This window comes from Protopterus annectens, chromosome 2.part1 (genome assembly GCF_019279795.1).
Source record: "Protopterus annectens isolate FY-2018-M chromosome 2.part1, PAN1.0, whole genome shotgun sequence".
Taxonomy (NCBI): domain Eukaryota; kingdom Metazoa; phylum Chordata; order Ceratodontiformes; family Protopteridae; genus Protopterus; species Protopterus annectens.
Genome location: NC_056729.1, coordinates 636,879,810 through 636,896,494, shown reverse-complemented (window position 1 = coordinate 636,896,494; position 16,685 = coordinate 636,879,810). Strand labels below are relative to the sequence as shown.

At 41.8% G+C, this 16,685-nt stretch overlaps 1 protein-coding gene across 1 annotated transcript in view; it reads left to right on the top strand.

Annotated features, from left to right (window-relative positions):
* Positions 1–14,232, top strand: part of GPN1 (GPN-loop GTPase 1) — a 423,847-nt gene extending 409,615 nt beyond the window's left edge. The window contains exon 14 of the mRNA XM_044062376.1: positions 13,824–14,232. Within this exon, the coding sequence (XP_043918311.1) occupies positions 13,824–13,915 (92 nt within the window). The 3' untranslated portion in view covers positions 13,916–14,232. The remainder of the gene's footprint in view (positions 1–13,823) is intronic.
* Positions 14,233–16,685: the final 2,453 nt, after the last annotated feature.

The window sequence follows — 16,685 nt, the reverse complement described above, 5'->3', positions numbered from 1 at the left end:
CCAAGCTACACGCTCTAGGGACCTAAACCTTGTCACCACAATAAACAGGACATGCAGGAGGGATAGATTCCTATCCCAGAGACTTCCCATCCTCTGGAACAAGCTACCCATCTATGTCAAGCAAAGTTCTTCATTAGCACTCTTCAGGAAAAATCTTGATGAGTGGATGGGAAATAGGAAATACACCCCGGGGATCACTTCTGTGTCTCTCCTCGACAGTGGCACAGGAAAATAACTTTCTTGAGTGGCGTAAACCAGGGAACCTTGTTGGCTAGGCTTACGTAGGCCCTTGGGCCGATAGCCTAGTACCTACCTCTGAACCTGTGAAGTTGAAGGAGATCTCTTAAGGTCATATTGAGGAATGTTTGGTTACATGGTATGGAGGTGGCCAAATTCAAGGGAGGCAACCTTCATTTTGCTCTATAGGTCACTGATAAGTTCACAGATGGAGTACTGTATGCAGCTCTTGAGACTTTACAAAGATGAAATGAGGCTGGTTTTCGAGTGTACCGGAGAGAGACACTTGATTAGGGAGTTAGAAGTTTGCATTTTTATAAAAGTCTGAAGCATTGCATGTGTACATTTTGAAGTAAGTAAGGGGGTGGAAGGGAGGGAGGGGTTAACTCTAAAGGGTGTGTTGTCAATATGATATTTACCAGGGGTGGATAACTTTCTGAAGGATACTGTTATGCATTTCTTGGAATTTAGTTTTATTCCGTGGCTGTGGCACCAGTTGTTTGTCTGTGTCAGGCCTTCCGGGAGAACATTTGTAAATAGGTTCATAGGATGATAATAGGCTGTTGGCCCGGAGGCACTTATAAGCCTAGCCAAGAATTTTGCTCATGTTCCCTCAAAGTCGGCACCTTTTTCCTGACCAGCAGGGACACAGGTGGGATCCCAGCAGTGTATTTTCTGTTTCCCGTCCAGTTGTCCAGGTTCCTCTTAAAGAGATACTCTTCTTGACAGAGAGGTAGTCTATTCCACAGATGGGAGAGTCTTTGGGACACAAGTCTCTCCTGCCAACAAATTCTATTAATGTTACAGACCAGGTTGAGGCCTTGCGTGTGGGTTGCGAGAGTGGAGTTTGGCTTATGGATATGCAGCAACTCCATCAAGGCGGGGTCTGAGATGGCCGTGTGTCAGTGTGGGATTCAATGACTGCTCCTAATTTGCAGTCATCTGCAAATTTAGTCAGCCAGAGACCACTGACATTAGCCTTGACTTCAGAGACGGAGCAGTTCAAGGGCCGATCCCTGAGGGACTCCACTTGTGACTGGCCTCTTTGTAGAGGTGAACTCCCCAATTCTAACTTCCTGTGTCCTGGCAATCCACCGGGTGACATACGGGTTTGTGCCTAAACTCTCAAGTTTGTCAACAATGCTGGAGTGGGATATTGTGTCAACAATGCTGGAGTGGGATATTGTGTCAAATGCCTTGGCCAGGTCAAGGTAGACAGTGTGAACCATTTTGCCCTCATCCATTGCTTCTCAAAGAAGTCCACCAGGGTTAGTAGACATGACCTGCCCTTGATGAAACCAAACTGGGTTGGATTCAGTGTCTGGAGGTTTACTTTATCACTTTTGATATTTTCCATGGCCTGATAGATCATGTTTTATGCTATTTAAAAGGCATCCTGGGATATTGTCTTGAGTCCATTGATGCAGTGTTCTTGGCCTTAGAGAGAGCATTGAGGACCTGTTTCCTAGTGATAGCAGGGGGAGTTATATTTGATGGTAATTCCTGAAGGTAGTTTGAGGGGGAGAGAGAGGTAAAGTTGGAGGCAAATACATCAGCCTGTAGGTTTGCTACATCTTCTGGCTCAGTATAGGTAGCTCCGTTTGCAGTGAGCTGTACACTCAGTTGTATATTGCCTTTGAGATTGCAGACATAGCTAAAGAATGCCTTTTGATTGTCCTTGGCGGCCAAATTTACCCTGAATGTGGCCTTGATAGACTTTATTTGTTCTCTGAGTTATTTGTTTAGTTTGAGAGTGCTTTTGTCCTGCTGGGTGCCTCCTAATTTTTCCATGATTTTCTTCCTTTTGTTATACAGCCTATTGAGTTTGTGATTCCACTAGGGTGGCTTGTTTTTTGAGTTAGTTCTGTACTTCTTCCTGGTGGGTACAGCTGCCTGTATGCAGCTGTTAACATGCTTCTACAGGGATTCTATGAACAATTTTGCATAGGCAGCAGTGTTCTCAGGGTTTATGGGGGCTTAAACTTTTGCCAGGTTATCACTTAATAACAAGAAGTTAGCCTTAGAGTAAGTAGTTTGTGAATTTTCCAGGTTTAGCTGGGGTTCCAAGTGTTATTTTTACTTCAAAGGAGACCATTTTGTGGTCTGACCTTACCAGGGAAACCATTACAGTAGGGTGTTTGCAGCACTCACCCATATTAGTGAGGACCAGATCCAGTATGTTTGCACTCCGGATTGGTATATTGACAGTCTGGTCCAGGGAGCTTGTATTTACAGAATCCAGGAATCTCTGTGCCTGTACGTTTGGTGTTGTATAGGATTCTCAGTTAATAGTGGGTAATTAGTCTCACATGAATATGGTATTGGGTTGAATGGTGAGTGTTTCCAATAAGTTTAAATACATGTTATGGGTTTCCTCCTTACCACTGTGCCAATGTCCTTTTTTAGGACTATCCCACTCTATTTAAATTTTCTCAAAAGCTCTATTAACTGTGTGACCTAGCCCTTCTTCGGAACATTGTCTGATTTCACCAGTAACTTCACTTGGGGGGGCTCGAGCCTAATGCCACTGTCACTTATCTGCTTTAGAGGAATACGAAGGTATAGTGTGGTTCTGTGTGTGCAACAACCACAAAACTGGAATAAAAGATGCTGCAGATTGTGGCCTGTCTAATTCAAAAACTCTGTTAAACATAGGGCATCCTTAACATAGTCTCTTCCAAGAGAGTGTGGTCTTCCTCAAGTTTTGCTTCCAGCAACTTCTTATGCCTTTTCATGCTTCCTCTTGATTTCAAACATGTTAGACAAATTCTGAAATGCAAGATTGATTCCTACTGCTCAACTTGTTATTGTTGACAAAGGCATTTCTTTAGGTGCCTCAGTCTCTAGATAAAATACTTCAGGCATTCCTGGCCTTGCTAGCATTATACACAAAGGTGTGACCTACTTGAGAATTCAGCTGCCTGCATCTCCAGACTTAGTTGCTTTAGTAGACCATCCGATTCCATTTGTTCCCTCACTGTAATTTCTGAAGAACAGAAGGCTGTCAGAAACTTTTCAGCAGGTAGATATTTTTCTTTATGTTGAACTGCTTCTGTGTTTAAGTAGAGAAGTCTATGTTCCATCACATTCATTGAACCTACAGGTCCCACTGGCATTTCTTAGACACCTGTTTGATTTGAAACTGTTACTCCATGGTAAAGGTGCACATCTCTCTTGACCTTGGCATCTCATATTCTTGAGATTAACGGGTCTCTCCTTTAGCACAAGCTTATTGACAGTTTCTTAAGTTGGTGTTTCACCTTTGCTCTCCTTTGCAAAGTACTTCTCTTCTTTGAGATTTGCATATCAAATGATAAGCTTTTTCTGCCTTTTGAGCTGGGAGACTCTGCATACTTTGTATTCTCTTTGTAGCCTTAATTCTTGTTTACCATCAACTCTGGCAGGGGCAGGCAGATCTTGGAGCTGTTGTTCACAAAGGCCAGCAGCCTTTAAAGACAAACCAATGTTTCCTGCCAAAATTATTGTGTAGCTGTCTCTTTATTAGCCCATTTATTGTACTGTTTACCTCTGGGGCAAAATTTCAGGAGAGAAAGAACCCCTTGTACCTAGGCTATACATGGCCAGCTCAGATTTTACCTCATGTGAGTGCATAAACCCATGAAGTTGGAACAGCTATTTATCTGCTTTGCTCAAAATATGGAGGATTATCTATGGCAAACAAGCTTTCCATGTGGCTTGGCAACTAAATTCCCTGTATCTATGAGTTAGCCTTTGCAGTAAAATTGCACTTTTCCAAAGGAGTTGTTGCTCATAATTCCCGTTTTACATGTTTTCATTACATAAATCTTTAAGTTTACTATTTATCATCTTTAAATACTTTCATTAAGCACTATTCTTTGATTCTGAATATTTTGGAGGAAGGTGACAGATTGAAATCTATCATTTGGTGCCGAGGATTAAGGCTGTGAGCTGTAGTTCCCGTGGTACAAGTTTTGATTCTTTCAGCCCTCATTTGCCTAGCATGTGATCAAATCAGTTAACCCAACAGCTCTTAGGATACAACTGGAAATTTGGGCTAGGCTGTACAGTGATCCTTTGAATTGCAGTCCTAGTACAGCCTTGGATGGCACAGTGGTGCAGTGATTTCCATTGTCACCTTGCAGCAAGAGGTTCTCCAGTTTGATTCTCGGCTAGGGTACCTTCTGTGCGGAGTCTGCTTGTCCTCCCTGTGTTTGTGTGTTTCCTCCGGGTACTCCAGATTCCTCCCACATTCCAAAAACATACATCTGAAGGGTTTTTCCCCAGGCCTCTGCTGAAAATTGGCTCTGTTCCAAGTCGGACTCTCCCAATAAACAAATGTTAAATAAAGTAATAGTAACTACCAATAAACTATGAACCTATAAACTGTTTCCGCTTTGTAGATTCAAGCTTCCTTTGTCAACTTGTGCTTCAGGATTTGACCTTATGAGAGAAAACGCTAAGGTTTTTCGGTCTCACATCACCTGACATATTTATTTATTTATTTAATATTTGTTTGACAGGAATGCCTGACTTGGAACAATGCCAGTTTTCAGCATAGGCCCAGGGAGGAAATGCTCCAGATGCAGATTTTTCCAACTTTCATCTGCTGCATAGAATTTGTTGAAGAAAGATGCAGCAGATTGTTGTATCATATCAACTGAGTTTTGTGCAGACCCTCTGCATTGTGCATCACTTACCCTTCCCCTGTCCCATTGTTACAGTCCTTTACGTCTGCAGTGGGTTGTTCCTTTATAAATGCAACAGTATTATGTCATATGTATTTTTTCTGGTTGGTTGTGACTTTCAGATAAAACTTGCTAATGTTCCAGAGAGAAGAGCTGGAAGCATGTGGCTGGGTGAATCCTCCTAGTTCAACACCATGACATAGAGTATTTCCTTTCAGAATGCAGAAGATAGACAGTATTGGCGAAACTGTACAGGAACTATTATGAACGAGATCTCAGCTGTCACTCAATGAAGTTTAAAAGTGTGTATAAATGAAATGCTGGAGAGTCTGCAGATGCCATGCTAAACAAATGTTAAGAGCTTTTTTTCCTTTATGGGTGTACATGTGTTAAGAGGAGAACAGTGCTTTGAAACATATCTGTTAAACACATGCAGATATACTTATTTTTGTACTATATGTAGGAGGTTGCATGTAGATATACTTACTTTTGTACCATATGTAGCAGGTTTTAAATGTTTTATTTCAGGTCTACCCAGAAAAGAATATCAGAGCCAGGCAGTGTAAGTGAAACCAGGAAATGCTTTATTTCACAGTATAACCTGGACCTGATAGGATCCCAGGCTGTATTCTGCACCATCTCCAACAAGAACCAGCTTTGGCATTGAGCACCCTATTAAACCACAGCCTAAGTAAAGGCTTCATTCCAGCAAAGTGGGGAACTGTCATCCCCTTGCATAAAGGTGTTGCCACTACTGACCTTGGAAACTGTTGCCCCATTAGCTTGACAAGTCTGATCTGTAAAGCCATGGAGCATATTGTTATGGACCTCATAAACAAGGGCATAGGCAATCTCCAAACATTTGACCCCACTCAGTTCAGATTCGTCAAGAGCAGATCTTGCCTGTTGAACCTGGTTGACTTTTATGAGACTGTCACCAAGTCCCTGGATGAAGGAAAGTCAGTACATACAGCTTACCTTGAATTTACCAAAGCCTTTGACACAATCCCACACTCAGGCATCATCAGAAAGCTAAGACAACTTGGCTTAAATCCTATCTCATCAGGTGGGGGCCAGCTGTCTCACCGATAGGACCTGCAGTTTCAAAATAGGTGCCTCCACCTCCGACAGCAAACCTGTCACTAGCGGTGTTACCCAGGGATTTGTCCTGGGACCCCTACTGTTTGGCATCTACTTCTCAGAGATCTAGGTGAAGACAGAAGGCCTGTGACTGACCATGTTTGCAGACAACTGTAAGTTGGGTGCCGTCATTGACTCCCCAAATGATGTTAACATACTACAAGTGGGTCTCTCAGCAACAAATTACTGGTGCCGAAGTCATGACCTTGTTAAATACAAAAAAATGTATTATCATACCATTCTGGAAAAACATGGCCCCTAGTGATTACCACATCAATGGCAACCCCTTAAGCACACAACCTGTGATGAGAGACCTGGGTACACAGGTTGACAACAATCTCACATTCGACCATCATGTAGCGGCAGTGGTCAGAAAGGCCTTTTACTTGGTTCATCTCATAAGTAAAGAGATTACATCCAGAAAAAAGGTTAGTACCTCTCTGTACTCCTCCCTCATTAAGCCAATAATTGAGTACAATGCCCAGTTTGGTATGGACCTCTCCAAACACCTGCACCAGCTGGAAAGGCCACAGAAATACCTCTCAAAGAGAATCCATGGTCTCCAACTCCTATGTGGACAGGCTCAAATCACTGTCACTCTACCCTATATCATACAGTTTGCTCAGAAATGATCTGTGTCTCGCCTGCAAAGCAGTCTCGGATCCTGTTGTATTAGAGATGCTCCATATCCGTAAGTCTAACGCCTCACACATTACCCACTTGAAAGGCCTAAATCTAATATGCGACATTAACAAAACCTGCTGGAGGGGCAGGTTTGTCTCCCAGAGGCTGCCCTGTCTCTTGAATAGACTTCCCATGCACATCAAACAGAGTATGTCGCTGACCCTCTTCGTGGGCAAAATTGATGAGTGGATGGGAAACAACATATTTGTCCCAGGGGTTCCACCTGTGTCCCTCATTGACAGGGGCGACAGGTGCTGACTGAGGTTTCTTTTTTGGGGATAAACTCTTGGCTAGGCTTTTAAGGGCCCCAGGACCATTAACCTAGTAACCTCCTGTGATCCTATGAACGTAATTTCCTATTGGCTGAAATAGAACCCAAGAATTGTAAATGAGTGCTGTGTCCTGTATTTGAGTTTTCTGGCTTTAGCTGCATAACATGCACTATGCTGCACTAAATAAATGATGCAGCTTACAGTGTTTAGTGTATTTCCTGTTTAAAGAACAATTTGAACTCTTAACTCTGTCATTGAGAGGTACATGCATCTTCTATTGTCTCTGTCTGCCAGGAAAGATCCAATTTACCAAGCAAAATGTTAACAGTGATTATCCCACTAATCATTGATTCCTATTTCTGTCAGTACTGAATGTGTTGCTCAGTCCCTTCACATTTATAGGCACATTGAGCAACCAGACTAAGAATTCAGTGACCTAGCACTTTCCCGGAGTGGTGTTTTCAAGAAGCTTTATACATGGAACTTTATGAAGCAGCTGCAGTCTTAACCTTAAAGGAAAGAATGTCATCCCTGTTCTTGTGCTGAATTTCATATTGCAAAGAAAAATACTTTTCTATCCCATCTCAAGTTAAATTCTGGTTATATTTTATATGTCGTTCCGATTGTTTTGTCCAACAGTACTGTTGTCTGTTTACCTTCCTTACATTAACAGAGTATGTCAGCAATTGACATTGATAGCACTGATTGCACTGTTGATGTTAATCATGCTTTTGTAGGACTAACTGTGTGTACTGCCTTGTCCCATCCACGTTAATTGTACACCGACAGTGCCTTTTTAACTGTAGCTTAATCATGGTACTGAATTTATACTGTTCATTTTCATGTTTAAACACGCTAAATGTGAGAAAATCACCTTAGCTGATTAAGAAGTGCAGAAACCTGCTTTTCTTGTTCAGCTGAAAAGATTTTCTTGCACTTTTTTTTTTTTGACTCGCAGCTCTATGCAGATGTTCTTCGTGTTTCACTGTTGCAGTCATCACATTTGGGTTATCTGCTTGAAGAAGCCCTCAGTCTGCCTGATTATCAAAGTCTTGGGTCCTGCGTCAGTTGCTGTCTCATCTTCCATGACGTCAGGTAGTCAGGGGTATAAAGCATGCAGGCCGATGCCATTAAATCAGTCTTTCTTGCCATGCAGTGCCTGAAGCCGAAGCAGTTCGCAAGTGCCGGTCAGCCGACTCATGAAATTTTCGTTTTCGAGTTTCAGAACCGAAGTTTTTAACTAAGTTAAGTACCCCATTGGTAAAACTTTTTCTTGCTCTAAACCGATGTCAGTAAAAGTCAATAATTGTATTTCTTGTGGAAAGCAAATACCTCAGAAAGATTTTCATTCGTACTGTATTCCTTGCCTAGGCCCTGACCATGACGCACCTCACTGTCGGTTTTGTGCCTTATTTAAACCACGAACTATTCGTCAGTATATTTTCACTTCTAAATATTTTGTATATTATTATGTACTCTGTTCACTTATCCAGATATGCCTTCGGTAATTCACCCGACTACGACATTCCGAAAAAACGCAAAGATAAAGACAGAGACATGCTGCCTAGGTCCAAAGCTGACGACGATGCTTATAAGCTAGTCGCCAGTTCAGTGAGGCGCATTCGTAGCCCCTGATACCCGCTACTTCAGATTCTCAGGCCTCTACTGAGACCCATTCAGAGTCCAGTATGCCGCGAGATGCTTCAACTGTGGAACCTGTGGATGTCTCTACCTTGGATGGGTCCGGAGCTGCTTTGCAGGCACTGGCTTCTAAAGGTGTATTCAGGCCTACTGACATGCATATTAAACCAACGCCATCTTCTTTTTCTAGGCCTAAAACTCGAACCATGCCTATGAAACCGACGTCCAGACAGCATGGTCAGGCCTCTGTGCTTAAAAAAGAAATGATAAGAATGGCTGAAGACCTTATTACTTTAATCAGGGGAAGCCAGCCTTCCTCCACTAAGAGACCTAGGACTGAATTTGCTTATGATACTTCTGACCAGGATTCTGAAATTTCTGTCTCCTCTGATGACCATGGCTTACACTTATCTACCTGTGAGGACTCTGATGCAGAGGACTCTATACCCTCTGCTTCTTCCCCAGAGGATTTTTCTTTAGTGAAACCTTGCATACTCTTAGGGAGCATTTTCACTGGGAAAGCCAGGATTACTCTGATTCTAAAAAGAGGCTTAGAGATTTCTTACTCCTGCCCCAACACAGGCCTTTAGCTATCCCTCCTGTGCTTTACATTGTTGACGATGCCTTTTCGGAATCTAGCTTGGCCCCTGACTCTCTACCTCCTGCTCCCACAAAACCTGATAGATACCACAGGGTTCCTGATTCTCATAAGTTCCTTTTTAAAAATCCTACTGTGGACCCTGAGACCATTTCACAGGGACCCGAGGGCATTAAGGCTACTACTGCCAAAAATCCTACACCCCTCTGATAGAGATTCCAGGGCCTTGGATAGATGGGGTAAGAAGGTATACACCTCTGCAACCTTAGCCATCAGGGCCTTAAATTGCCAGTTTCATATGCTGAAGTATCAGCAGCATATTATTGAATTGCTTAAACAGAAAATGATGTTGATTCCTGATTGTGCTGAAAATAAGGATTTACAGGATTTAATGCATTCTGCTGAACTGGTTGGAAAACATGCTTTCCAATGTGGTTTTGATTCACTAGAGGCATCTTGCAGGGCTGCAGTCACTGGGTCTGTACTTAGAAGGCATGCTTGGCTTAAGGAGCAATCTTTGCCAGATCATGTTAAAACTAAATTGCTGGATGCTCCCTTAAATCAGGACCAGTTGTTTGGTGACAACGCAGAATAAGTTCTTAAAAAGATGGAGGAAAAAGCTAAATCTATGCAAACTGTTAAAGATTTCTTACAAGTGCAGCTTCCTAGATTTAGTAGGCATTGGCCCTCAAAAAATTGGTCCTTTCCTGTCTCTTCCAGGCCTTCTCAGTTCAAAGCCAGAACCAGCAGAACACCCAGGCTTCAATCCCAGGGTACACACAGGACTAAGCAGTGGAGGGACTTCCCACTTCCAAATCAGGGAGTAGTAAGACTCCCCCTATGGTAAGCTGTCTCAATGACTTAACTTTAAAACTTCCAAGCACTTCTCAACTGACTGCTCCTTTAGGGGGAAAGATTGCTCTGCAAGCAAAATACTGGGAACTCATTACCCAGGACAAATGGGTTTTAAACATAATTTCCCAAGGATACAGATTTCACTGCCGCACGTTACCAACCCAAAACGGTTGGCCAGATCTACCCCCAAATCAGTGGGCAGAGGCTCAAAAGCAAGTACTCCCTCTCTCTCTCGTAAGATTAAAGGCTATTCAGACTGTACCAGAAGAGGAAAAGGGGCAAGGTTTCTACTCAAGACTTTTCCTGGAACCCAGAAAAGACCACTCTTGGCGTCCTATCCTGGACCTGTCTATCTAAACACTTTTTTGGTGACTCCAAAATTCAGGATGCTAACTCTTCACCAGTTGTTTCCCAGGCTAGGCAAAGATGCCTGGTTGGCAACACTGGATTTAAAGGAAGCCTACCTGCACATCCCAATCGGGGAATCTTGCAGAAAATACCTACACTTCAAAGCAGGCTGCATGCACTATCAGTTCTCTGCACTGCACTTTGGCTTATCTACTGCGCCCAGGGTATTCACTAAGTGCCTAACTCCAGTCATTGCATTTTGCAGGCAAAGAAATATTCAAATATACCCATACCTGGACAGTTGTCTAATTCAGGCAGAAAGCCAGGCTGAATCATCTGGCATTTGTACAAAAGGTGTTAACTTGTCTGGGGTACACCATAAACGAAAAGAAATCGCATCTGGTACCCTGTCAACAAATTATATTCCTGGGAGCAAGCTTGAATATAACTTCCCAGATGACTTTCCTCACGCCAGAGAAACAAATTCATTTGACAACTTACTTCAAACTAGTGGCCACAAAAACCCTATCTGCAAGGCAAATACTGCAAGCCTTGGGGTTAATGGCCTCGTGCATTGTACTAATTCCATATGCAAGACTGCATATGAGGAAACTACAGTGGTATCTAAAACGCCTATGGTGTCAACATTCTCCGGATCTAGAGGCAATAATTCCTATCGTACCTTGCCTACGGTTAGTATACCTTTGGTGGACAGAGGCCTGCCACCAAAACAAGGGACTACCATTCACTCTACCCCCTGCCGTCCAAACCCTTAAAACAGACACATCCGATTATGTATGGGGGACTCACCAGGCAGGGAAGTGCATTCAGGGCAAATGGAACCCAAGTCAAATGCATCTGCATATCAATCAAAAAGAAATGTTAGCTGTACAGAATGCTCTGACAGCCTTCAAGGACCACATTCTTCCAGGACAATTAATGGTAAAGAGGGACAACACCACTGTTATGTGGTACATAAGCAGGGGGGTACCCATTCTTACCCCCTCTGCAGACTAGCCATGGCTCTGTGGAACACAGCCTTGAGCTACCAAATGCATCTACAGGCTCATTTCCTGCCAGGAAAGCTAAATACACTGGCAGATGAACTAAGCAGAAATCCCATGGACCCACTCGAATGGAAACTGGAACCAAAGATTTTCAACATGTTGATCAACAAGTGGGGGATCCCAGATATAGACCTGTTTGCCTCCCCCCAGAACTACCAATTAGACAAATTCTGCACAAGGACTCCCCATAAACAAGCTTGGAAAGTGGATGCTGTGTCCTTCAGCAGGAAAATCTATCAGTTTATGCCTTTCTTCCTCTGCCTCTCCTCTCCTCTCCAAAGTGCTACTAAAGATCAAACAGGACAAACCAAGGATGATACTGATTGCACCAGACTGGCCACGCCAACACTGGTACCCCCTCTTGTGCAGTGTGTCACAGCTGACCCCATGGCACATACTTCAGACCCCTACCCTGCTGTCTCAGCAGGAGAGCCAGATTCTGCACCCCCAGCTTCAAACCCCGAACCTGGCAGCCTGGCTAATTACCTAATCTCTCCATTATGATCCCTCAGTAAACAAGTGTTGGATGTCATTTTGGAGGCAAGGAGGCCTAGTACTAGAAAATCTTATGCTGAAAAATGGAAAAGATTCTCTGCCTGGAACCAAACTCAAGGGATGGCCACAGTAGCGCCCAGCTTACCTCAGATTCTTCAATATATAACTGAGATGCTTCACAAGGGCCTTTTTCCTCCATCAAAATTCACGCCTCAGCCATTTCATCTCATTACAACACAGAACCACCCCTCTTTTCTCACCCATTGCTCAAGCAGTTCCTCAGAGAGGCTAAAAACTTAAGACCACCCAGGAGAGCCCCAACCCCAGCCTGGGACCTTAATTTGCATTGGAGAAACTCACTCTTCCTCCTTTCAAGCCAGCTGCAACTGCAGAGTAAACATTCCTTTCTTGGAAAACAGCTGTCTTTTTAGCAATCACTTCAGCAAGAAGGATTTCTGAATTGCAGGCCCTTATGACAGTGGAGCCTTTCATCATCTTTCATGCGGACAGGGTGTCTCTCAGGACCAAATCCCTCTTTTATGCCCAAGGTGGTATCCAGTGTGGCTCTTAATCAGTCCATTCATTTGCCAACCTTCTTTTCTAATCCACAAAATAAAGAGGAATGGATACTGCAATCCTTAGATGTGCACAGCTTAGACTTTACTTGGACAGGACTAAACCTCAAAGGAAATCTGAACAACTGCTGGTGGCATTTGCTGCAGGGGCAGATGAGAAGGCTATTTCAAAGCAAACCATTTCTAAATGGATAGGCCATTGCATTTATTCATTTCTGCTGTAAGCACCATGGAAAACCTATCCCACAGGGATTAGACCCCATTCAACCAGGGCTGCATCTACCTCTGCAGCCTTTCTCAGAGGTGTCCCTACCAGAGACATGCTAGAAGCTGCTACCTGGAGTTCTATACATACTTTCACCAAGCATTACCATTTGCCAATTTTCTCTAAATCCAGAGCTGGCTCTGCCACTGCAGTCTTGCAGGGTCTTATAGCTGGTCCTAATGCTATCTAAATTCCTCCTCCTCCTCCCATCCTTAGCTTTGGGAATCTACCCAAATGTGATGACTGCAACAGTGAAACATGAAGAACATAGTACAGTTGTGTACACTTACCATAAATGTAAATGTTCGAGTGTATTCACTGTTGCAGTCCTGGTTACCCTCCCTCCAGCCCCCTGACTTCCTTTGGCTATACCTCTGTTCTCCTTTACTATACTTAAAAGCTTTTTAGTGTATTTGTTTTTTTGTTGGAGGTATAACCTTGTATATGTATGTGTGTATGTATATATATATATATTTTTTTTTTTTGCCATTAAAGGGGGGTCACCTGACATCTGGGGCAAGAAAAACTGATGTAATGGCATTGGCTGCATGCTTTATACCCCTAACTACCTGATGTCACTGAAGATGAAACGGCAACTGACGCAGGACCCAAGACTTTGATAAATCAGGCCGACTGAGGGCTACTGCAAGCAGATAACCCAAATGTGATGACTGCAACAGTGAAGACACTCGAACATCTACATTTATGGTAAGTGTACACAACTGTACTTTGATCCATCCTGCTGGCAGTCAAGAATGTCACACTTAATTATTTGACTTCTTTTATGCATTAGTGAGTTACATTGTGTAAAGCAGAGATTCACGTGCCTTAAGTGCACAGTGTTCCTTTCTGATGACATCAGGGGCAAGCACAGAAGTATGCATAGTACATGCGGGTTTTCAGTTTGTATTCTTACTGACCAATACGATTGTTGTTTGCAAGTTTTATTTTAATTATTTGCTTATCATTTTCTTAACAGTAGTGGAACAGAGTAAGGAGGAACCTGCCTTCCGTCATTTTCTAGAAGAGAAAAAGGACATGTATCGAGTAAAAAGCCGAAAAGAACAGTAGCTAACACTTCAGAGAGAGACATTTTGATGCTGTGAAATGTCTGCAAAATGTATTTCAGCTGGTGCCTGCATTTTAACTATAACATGTTTTCCTAAGCTCCATCAGTACTTGTATGGAAGCTGTAATAAAGTACATTTCTGTTTAAGATGACCTGAAATCCATTGCAGTTTCAAAGACCTTAACTAAGTATACATAACCACATTAGTCCATTTGGAAAAGCCTGAGGAATAGAACATAAAAACATTTATAAGCCCCTGTGTTGAAGGGGTTGGATAATATTTGAAGTATTTTTTTAAATAAATTATTTGTAAATCTTTTTTTAAATGAAAACTCATTTGGTCTATTATGTGTGCATTTGCTTTTGCCTATCTGGAAGTTTTGTTCTTAGCTTTATGCAGAGTGTATTTGAGATGAATTGTACTAGCTGTTTAAAAGGAAAGTTCATAATTTGATAAAAGACATCATATATTGTTTTCTTACTGTTGGACATCTCATACTACCATTTATGCATCCTTCTCACATTTTAAATTGAACTGAATATTTTTCTCTAGTATTAATTAATTTGGCTTATAATGCGTAAAAAGTTTAAGCTTGTGTGCAGATATCTTATTAGTGTGTGTCACAGAATATAGTCAGCAAGCATTACTTGCTTAACCCAGATGTACCACCTGGGCAGTAATGTAAGCTGGTGTATAGTTTGGAATTTACACTTCATTTTATTTTTAATGCATTGAATGTTGCTTTGCAGGCAAGTATGTGGTAGTTAAAGGTGCTTGGCCACATTCTGGGGGAAAAAATATTTATTAAGTGGTGTAAGCTTGGGTTTAAAAATTGTCTATAGATTATGTGGATTAAAGTGGACTAAAATTATGAAGTTAATTATTTATTTAGAGCCATTTAGCTATAAAAATATATGTATTTATATTTATTTATCTTTACAGTATTCCCGTATAGTCTTGAAACCTAGCACGTTGCACTTGGATTCTGTGATGTAATGCAGTTATGTATAGTATGCAGTGTATTAGTTATTTGAAAGTAAGTTTTGAATTTCCAGGGCTGGCCCTTGTTTGGGATTTGCTACATAAGGAAGACCTGGTAAATGAAAATGCCAGTCCATACTGAACAAGTAAAATATTTAGAACTTTGCAGCATTTCTCTGTTACTTGTTCAGTGCATAAACATTTTGTTCAATACCAGTGCCCCACATACTTTATAAATGATAGCTGACTAAATAAGTTATAAGTGAGTAACAGCACAACCCAAAATAATCACTGCAGTTTTTTTTCAATATATCAAAACTTTTATAGAATAATTTGCTATGTAGTGACAGTGGATTTCTCTCAGTCGTCTTTCATTAGTTTAACTAGAACAGCTGTGTTGTCATTGTGCTAACAGCAGAAAAAATTGTCTTGCACACCCTTCTTATAGCATCTACAGAGGCCATTAACTGTAAGAACTGTGTGTTCAAGAAACAGCAAGAAAAAAGTGGAAGAGCAAAAGGCATACTGAGTGGGGCAAGTTTAATACACTAGTTGCTTGAAACTGCACTGGTTTGGCTTGACGAATGCAGAACTGTCTGTGCATACATTTAGCTGCAAAAGAAAAAAAATAGAGAAGAGGCATAGCATTACTTCTTTATGCTAACAAAGAAGGTTGTGAAACAGAGATCTGTTTGGATGTCAGAATGAAAACTTAAATATATAAACACAATTAAAATGATTTCAGTCTCAGACCAAATTTGTGGGCATTAAGTTTACCCCTTCCTCGTAACAGAACTATTATAATCGGTGAATAGAACCAGCAACATCAGTGAAATTACTCTCTGATCCAGTTTTTTAGTTACTTTTTATGGCTAGCAGTGGGCGTTAATATATTGTTTATTGTTGACTACTAATTCCTTGTAGTAGCTCCTTCACTTCTCTGCATCTCCTTCATGTTGCATTCACAGCTGCCACAGTAAGAGAAGCCTTCCTATTCACTTTTAATTTGAATAACACAAAATTAAAACCTAGTTCAAGAGAGTTTTTGATGCTATTTGTATAAGTCACTTCTGCAATCATGGGATGTTAGCCGCAGGCAGAATCCAGTGTCTGACTAGTGTTTCAAAGCCGCACACCATTCCCTTATGTCACCCATACTCTCAACTTCACTTCAGACTTCTCCACAGACTGTTGTAAGGTTAAACATGTGAACGGCCAAATCCAGTTTGTTCTTGCTGCACAAATTACACCAGATGTTTGAATCTCTTGGGCCAGGCAAATGATGAAAAAGTGAAAATGAGTAGCAAGATAAGTAACCCTTAATAATAATGTTGTTGTTGCTGTATTATTATTTGAGCTTTGATTCACTGTTGAGCTTAGCACAGAGGTCTAGAATGCTCTACATTGCGTCTGCTTTTGGATGTTGGTGTTTCTAAGTAGATGTCTGAGAATGCCACCCTAACAAATTGTGTCCTTGTAGGAAACAAATTTTAAAGACAGACAATAAGTATGTCTGCTGTCCAGGCTTTGATCACAGCATCACAGTGTGTGACTTCTGCGGAGAGTTAGGCCTAAGATAATTAATGCCAGGTGAGATTCTGCTCTAGTTCATTTGAGTAAAATAAACTAGCATCCCTCATCGGCAAATCTCCCACATTTTCATGTATTAGTCACTTAGATGTAAGCAGTGCATGGTACCTGAGAAGTTGGTAGATTCTTCAGTGCTTTCCTGGTCCAAGGATATTAGGAGCATGGAGGTGTTTTGCAGTCCCTGGGAATAGTGTCTGCCA